The 8043-nt window shown below is 41.6% G+C and overlaps 1 protein-coding gene across 3 annotated transcripts in view; it reads left to right on the forward strand.

The window, feature by feature from the left end:
- Positions 1–7279, forward strand: part of Eml4 (echinoderm microtubule associated protein like 4) — a 176458-nt gene extending 169179 nt beyond the window's left edge. For all 3 annotated transcript variants that reach the window (XM_004627730.2, XM_023711197.1, XM_023711198.1), the window contains 4 exons: positions 1247–1334; positions 1840–1938; positions 4095–4225; positions 5172–7279. In XM_004627730.2, coding sequence (XP_004627787.1) covers positions 1247–1334; positions 1840–1938; positions 4095–4225; positions 5172–5627 — 774 coding nt within the window. In that variant the 3' untranslated portion in view covers positions 5628–7279. The remainder of the gene's footprint in view (positions 1–1246; positions 1335–1839; positions 1939–4094; positions 4226–5171) is intronic.
- The last annotated feature ends 764 nt before the right edge of the window (positions 7280–8043 follow it).

Here is an 8043-nt window from a genome sequence, read left to right on the forward strand (position 1 = left end):
TTCCATTCATATAGCAAGTTTTTATTTTAAACAGATGGTTTCCTCCAATGAGATAAGTCTGACGAGAGCCAGCATCAAACACAGAAATGTGTATTGGCTGAGTACCACTGTCACAGAGATCATGGGTCCAGAAAGATCTTGGGGCATGTCATTAGAAACTGTACCTATGAAAAAATAAAATGTGAGCAGAAAAAACATTCAGATCTTATAAAATTAGACTGTAGGAAAGAAGTGAATTTGAGTATGCTAACTTCGATAAACCATAAAATCCAGGTAACTCATCTGATACAGTTTATTGGAAACTACCAGATGCTTGCAGAAGGCCAACAAAATCAACATTTAGTGTGTGTATGTGTGTGTGTGTGTGTGTGTATATATATATATATATATATTACCCCCCCATCATAGAGGTAAAACCTAAGCTACTAAAGATTAGTTTTCCCGTTTAAGTAAAGTTGAGGAATCAGATGACAGTATTGGGTAGGAGACAGGAGTCGAGAGTTGGGACTTTACTCCTATGGAACGTTCTCTGGATAAAGGAGTATTTATTTAGCAAACCCCCATTCTGACTGCATGTGGGTGTCACACCCAGTAGGCTGCCCAAGAAAACGGTGCATAATTTGTAACTAAGATTTTATTCTTGGGCTGGAGAGATGGCTCAGTGGTCTAAAGCACCTACTTGGAACAAGCTTAGCAAAATGCAGGGACCGCGGTTCAATCCCCCAGCGCCACATGCCAGCCAGCCCCACCCCCTGGTGGGCTGAGTTGGCCACACACACACACACACACACACACACACACAATAAATGTTAAAATTAAAAAAAAAAAAAGATTTTATTCTCGAAAATGGAGTCTAGTGGAGACACTAGTGACTTGAAATAAGGCCCAAGGATCTGGTGCCTATTGCGCTACCCTGTATGATGAGTGAGTAAACTGTCTTGGAACTCTGGCAGAGATAGTAAGCACTGGTGCGTAGGGGCCAGCAGGATTCTCATGGGCACCAGGCGCTTCACATTGCCATTGTGGTGGGATCCCCTGACTTGCAGTCTGGCCCCAGCTCTTCCTGCACCCCTGGCATCTTCACAGACCTGCGTCTTGGGCCTCCGAGACAAGTGAAAAAGCACTGAAGGCCTGTTGTCCTGTAGGAATCCTGCTGTAGGAGTAGGTACCAGAAAGTAGTACTGGCTATTAGGCTAGTTATTCAGAACTCTAAAAACCTTCTAATAGATGGTCTGTTTTTCCATAGGGACACTCCAGCTACATCACACACCTTGACTGGTCCCCAGACAACAAGCATATAATGTCTAATTCGGGAGATTATGAGATATTACACTGTAAGTATGAATGACCATATGTGGGCTCAGATGCGTCTGTGACCGTGCTTTGCAGAACTTGAATTATGTAGAGTAATGCTGGCTTTAAAGCATAGTACTCTGAGCTGAGTAATGAGAATTTCAAATGTGGTTCACTTTTCCAGGAAAGTAATGAATTTATTTAATGGCGTAGAACTGAAGGCACATGTAATAATAAGAAATAAGTCAGTGAGATTGATGGTGCTCTGAGTGGTTTTTCATTTAACAACTCTCCCTGGTTACACAGAGGAATAAAATGGACAGGCATGTTACTCTTTTTAGAGGAAAAAAAAAAAAACTTTCACTGGAAACAACTTATATAAAAGTTAGCTTTAACAGGGTTATATAAAACTGTTAAACTTTCCTTCTTAAACGTGTGACAATGTTTTTCAGTGTATATATTATAAACACAAACGTAGTTTGAGTCAAGATGCACTTTCAAATACATTTGTTCACATGGTTATACTTCCTGTTTCTAAATTTAAAGGGGACATTGAAAATGGCTGCAAACTAATCAGGAATCGATCAGACTGTAAGGACATTGATTGGACAACATACACCTGTGTGCTAGGCTTCCAAGTCTTTGGTAAGAACACAGCGTCTGATAAGAGACTGTTAGGTTTTCATGTCATGTTTACTTGCTTAAATCTATAAATGAAAAATATGAAATGTTATTGCTACTAACATCAGAATTAGAAAAAAATAGATGGATTAGGATTGAACCAGTATAGGATTGTTCTCTGCAGAACCCAGCACGTTTGGTCCCCAATCTGTAGGAAAGACGAAGACAGGAATTTTTTTTTATTTTTGGCGGAAACAGGGATTGAACTCAGGCCCTTATGCTTGCCAGGGAAGTGCTTATTCTACTGAACCATCTCCCCAGCCCCATAGGAATTTATATAGTAGTTCAGATTGTTTTTCTGCAAGGGAAAATGGATGCTTTTAAATGGGTAAAGCTTTTTTTTTTTTTTTTAAAGTAGCTTTATTGGTCTTATTGACATATAGCACAACTCCTATTTAGTGTACCATTCAGTGGGTTCTGCATATTTAAACTTGTAAAATTATCATTGTGGTCTAATTTTAAGAGTGTCTTCATCACACTGGACTCCTGTACCTGCGAGATACAATTAACATCTCCCTTCTTCCTACCCACCCACTCTGTTGGCTTCCCTATTCTGAGTAACTATTATAAACAAAAGCACGCATACAATATGTGATCCACTGCGGTGGGCTGCTTTTTGTTAGCACGGCAATTTCGGTGAGCACTCGCCAGTGTTTGTCTGTGGCTGGCTAGAATACTGAATTTTGTTCCTCTCCTCGCTGATGGGCCAGTCTAGTCAGGTTGTTCCTGCTTTGCAGCTATCATAACTAATGCTGCTGCAAACAGTTATATGTAAGGGCTTTTTTACGTTTTCATTTGTCTTCAGCATACCCTAAAGAGCAGAATTTCTGGGTCGAATGGTAACTGTGTTTTACCTGTTGGGAAACTGGCAAACTTTTCCAAAGAGGCTGCACCATTTACATTTCTAGCAGCAGTGTGTGAAGGGTCCAATTTCTCCTGTCCTTGTCAACATGTGTTACTCTTTTTGCATGCGGATGCTGCATTCCAGTGCTGTTTATCAGACTATAAAGGCATTTTTAGTAGACATTATTTAAAGATAAATTTGGAGATTATTCCTAATCTGATGTTTTTTTCTAAACCAATCCCTTTCTTTAGATATCTTCCTGAAAAGCTCTAAAGATAAAAGGAAAAAGTTAAAATAGCAAACCTTTTTTTGTTTTGTTTTTAAAGAATTAAAAATAGATGCTACACTTGGTAGTCAAAATCCTAGGTGTGGAGGTGGCACCAGTACCCAAAGCAGATAGCCAGAGCTACTGTTTCTCTTTAAGGATCTTGCCCTTCTGCTCACAAAGTTCACCATATTTTTATGCAATGTATGTCAGAAAACTGGCCCAGTAGGCAGCATTATCTAAACTCAGGTGCTATCAGGATGGAGAATAAGTTAGGAAGAAATTAAATTAATAGTATAGGAAAAAATTGAAAACAAAATCCTGAATTGTCCATGAACAATTTTTATTATTCTAGGTGAGATTCATAATAAGTAGTAATTGGTAATTTCCAATTGGTTAAAGAGGCAGGCTTTTTAATTATTACAAAATACCAACTTTGTTCTGACTTGTTTTTAACAAATTTCCAAAAACATATTTGCTGTGCAGAGTACATTCAGCCACAGAACCCCAAATATCTCAACCCTTAAACATGCCATAGCTTTAGTCTAGCCTGTTCAAGTTTATGCGGATGGTGCTGGCTGTGATCACAGCGCCTTCTGCGTGCACATTCAGAGTTCTCGCATGTGGCAGCCTTACCTGGGATGGAAGTGACACTCCCAGGAGCATTCTGTGGGGTGGAGTGCTGGGGGGGCTTGCTGCCATAGGAACGGTCTCTGGGGTTCTCTTTTGGAGGGACCTGCTTAAGAAGGAACCTAGAAAAACCTTAGCACTGTTGCACTCATCTTGCTGCACAAGTAATTAAAAACCTTTCCTTTAATGAGAAAAATTTTTAAAGAGCATATATATTATTGAGGTGCGTCAAACTGTAGTTAATTTATCAGCACCGCCTACTGGTTACTACTGAGTACAATTGAGTCTGAGTTTTCCATCTTCAGACTAATTTGAGCTTAACACATAGCATCACAGTTGTACGTTTTAGGCTTTTTAACACCCCACATTTCTGTCTCAAAGGTGTCTGGCCAGAAGGGTCTGATGGGACAGACATCAATGCACTGGTGCGATCCCACAGCAGAAAGGTGATTGCTGTTGCTGATGACTTTTGTAAAGTCCATCTGTTTCAGTATCCCTGCTCCAAAGCAAAGGTAAAGTGAACTTCATAGAAAGCATGTGTTGGTGAGGCCTTCTGTTTGGAGATAATTTTGTGTCCCTGGCAAGAAAATATTTGTAGAGTAGTTGCTCCCTACAACCCCACGCTGCCCAGGGAAACAATAAGGTGCTCAGCTTGCATCCTATCAGACACAGCTTGGCTTAATTTTTTCTTCCTCGTTAAGGCAGAGGAGACTATAGCTGGAGAATTCACAACCAATGTTTTATTCCTTAATCCTATTCCTAAATTACCTTCTAACCTTGCCAAGCTAGTAAATGCTCGTTTAGCCATCTTAAGAGTAGCTTAGAATCCGGCAAAGGTATTACTGACATCCAAGAGCAGCAGACGTCATGTGCTGTTTAATTTTTTTTAATGTATTTAGTACAGGGTCTCATTACACAGATCAGACTCATAGTGATCCTGTTTTCAGCCTCCCAATTGCTGGGATTACAGGCACACGCCACCACACTCAGTTTGTCCCTGTCTTAGTGTACCCTGGGAGTGGGGTCAGCACAGCACACGAAGATCACTGTCATATGCTGTTTTTAAAAATATACAGTGTTAAAGTACAGATGTCCAATTACGTCTGACCCCCACCACCACTCGCGTGCCTAGGGAGGGCACTAGGGCCTTTGCACTGAGCTAAATCCCCACTTCTTTATTTTTTAAGTTTTGAGACAGTCTCACCGTGGTGCCCTGACTGAGCTCAAACTTGTGGTCCTCCTACCTCCCACAGTGCTGGGATCATGGGCAGAGACCACTGCACCTAGCTGCTGTGTCCTTTTAAAAAACAAGGAGTAAAAGAAAATGACTGCTAGCCTTATACCTTAGATGTGACAACTTGGGGCTCTGAGTCACCTGCCTGTCCTCTTAGTCTCCATTGCTGTAAGCAGGCCTGCACGGAGTGGGTTTCATTTTCTTGTTTGCCTCTCTTCATACAGGCTCCCAGCCACAAGTACAGCGCCCACAGCAGCCACGTCACCAATGTCAGTTTTACTCATAATGACAGCCACCTGATTTCAACTGGTGGAAAAGACATGAGCATCATTCAGTGGAAACTTGTAGAAAAGTTATCTTTACCTGCAAATGAGATTTCAGCAGATACTTCTACAAAAGTCCTTACCTCTTCCATCGAAGGTGTCCTCCAGTCTGACACTTACACACCAGCCCCTTCCCATCCCTTAAATGAGACAGCTGAAGACAACAGTAGGATAAGCAGTTCTCCCACGCTCCTGGAGAACAGCTTGGAGCAGACTGTGGCACCAAGTGAAGACCACAGTGAGGAGCAGAGTGAGGGGGGCAGCGAGGAGCTTGGGGAGCCTGCCGAGGAGGGGCCGGCCAGCGAAGCTGGCGAGGAGCAGGGGGAGGAGCAGCAGGAAGCCTGCCCCCTGCCCTGAGGCCAGTCTTGGCACAGCTCGTCTGCCTTGGCAGCGTGGGACTCCACGGAGAAGTTCAGATAACCGGCCAGCTGGTGATGGAGTGGCGGCGCTGTGGATGGAGACTGTTTTCCACACAGCTCACCTAAACATTCAGTGTGGTGTATGTTGAACATTAACCAAACTAAGTAGGAGAAGACTGAAACCTTCATTCTGTCTCGGGAATCACTGTGCAAGTAAGTGGGATAGTGTAAATACTGGAAACAAAGGCAGTTTTTACTGAAATAAATCCCCACGTTACCTGAACGTGTTTTCTTCAGGAATCACCAGAGGCACCACACACGCTACCCTGCTGGCCTAGACCTGCCTTCCTCTGACATAGGAAAGAGCCTAGAGCAGGGGTGTGCTCTTACTGCGATGTCTTCCCACCAAAGTCTAATGGAGATTTCTTAGTTAAGAAAACCTTCAGTATTGCCTTGTGCGATGATGTTGCCTTCTTCAATAATGACTTTTTTACACTACCAGTAGATGTCCAGATGTGCTTGCTAGTCTACTATATAGGTGCTGCCTTTTCTAAGTTAAAACAAGGACTAGTCCTTAATTGCTGGTGTGCAAATCTATTTTATCCTAGAACTAAGAGCGCATTGGTTTGTTGAAGAGCTTTTAATGTATATTAAACCTTGATACTCAGAAGTGTTGGGTTCCTGCAAGGAGTCCTTTACTGGCTGCAACATTTTCTAATGTTTAGCATTCAAATGAATGGAAGAAAACCACATGCCTTTACAATTAAGCTATAATGATTACCTGGCTAATTTTACTTTAGCCACCTTCATTATTTGTTTCCTCAACAGGAGAAATATAAACAGAGTAAGTTCTAGTGATTGAATTGGTGCTTGAAATCCATTTGTTTGTGATTTTCTTACAAATTATATTGAGGAATAAGATATTCAGCAAATTGCAAATTTTTTAATGTGTGAATAACTAATTTTTTTTTTTTTAAAAACCGCATACTTCACTGATTTACTATATGTGGCAATTTTTTTCTGGTGAAGTTGCTCCAAGTCTTGCAAATTTCATATGCCTATCTCCTATTCGGGCCAATGCATGTATTTCACTGCATTGGACAGATTTTTTTTTTTAAGTTTTTTGTTTTTTTTTTTAAGTTTTGTCAAACTTTTTCTTACATGTTTTTCCTACTTTAAGTTCTGACAAATATGTGTTTCCTATATATTTGTTTATACTATGATTAGAAATTTTTTTTATTTTTTAACTTGCTGCAGTGTTTTGATACTTTTTTTTAGTCTGATCATGTTTAGAAACTTTGGGTGAGTTCAGAAGTCTTAAGTATGCGAGTGTTTACGTGATTGTGCCATTCCAAAGTGCATCAGAACTGTCATTCCCTTCTAGTATCTTCTCAGGAGTAATGCATATCAGGTATCGCATCATTTGGTATATGGACACTCCGGTGCGCTCCCAAGGACATTCGCAGCATTTATGGTCGCATGGCGTATGGAAGGGCATGAGTGTGCGTGAAGGGGCAGGCGCAGACCCTCTAATCACGCGCATCTCTAGACAAGGAGACACGTACCACACCGAAAGTGCTCGGTGTAGACTCTTGTGTATAGGTGTATGTCTGTGTATATCTCTTTCCTTTTGTTTACAACTATTTTTTTAAAAAACCTCAAAGTAGTTCTCCTCAAAAGAAGATAGATTCCAAGCAACCTGACTTTTTTCAGTATGTTCTGTATATAGTTAGCAGAGCGCGCCAGTGAGGGTCAGACATACACAGCCACCCGTTAGCAGCGCTGCTGAAGCCATCAGGTCAGCAGCCTGCTCCCTGCAGGCCGGACACCACATGCCGAGCAAGCTGGGCGGAGGAAGTGCATTCTTTTAAGTACCTAGAGAGTGCAGCTCTCCGTGCTAAAGCAGGGAGTCTGAGGGCATCAGTCACCTTTGGGGTTGCCACGAACGTGAGATTTACTGGGATACTCTTCGGTGGTAGTTTCCAAAGACACTACTAATACGCAGAAAGCGTTCCAGCTAATGCTGGCAACTACTGTTTAACGGTCAGTTAAATCTGTGATAAAGGTTGGAAGTGGGTAGGATTTTGAAATTAATAGATGTTTTTAGAAAAACTTGTGAATGAAAATGAATCCAAGTGTTTCATGTGAAGATGTTGAGCCATTTCTATCATGCATTCCTGTGTCATGGCAGAAAATTTTGAAGATTAAATAAAATAATCAAAATATTTTGTCTCTAAATGTCTTAACTCAGCACTTATACTGCTAGTTTCCCTACCTATCCACTGATCAGAAGACATGGCAATTGGGAGGAAGCGTGCGTCAGCGAGGGCTGCTATGGCTGAGAGCCTTCTGGCAGCCACCCCCCCATCTCACACCATCAGAGGGAACTGCTTCTGATTCAGGTTCCTGCTTAG

Source organism: Octodon degus, unplaced genomic scaffold (genome assembly GCF_000260255.1).
Source record: "Octodon degus isolate 3935 unplaced genomic scaffold, OctDeg1.0 scaffold00020, whole genome shotgun sequence".
NCBI classification, from domain to species: Eukaryota; Metazoa; Chordata; class Mammalia; order Rodentia; family Octodontidae; genus Octodon; species Octodon degus.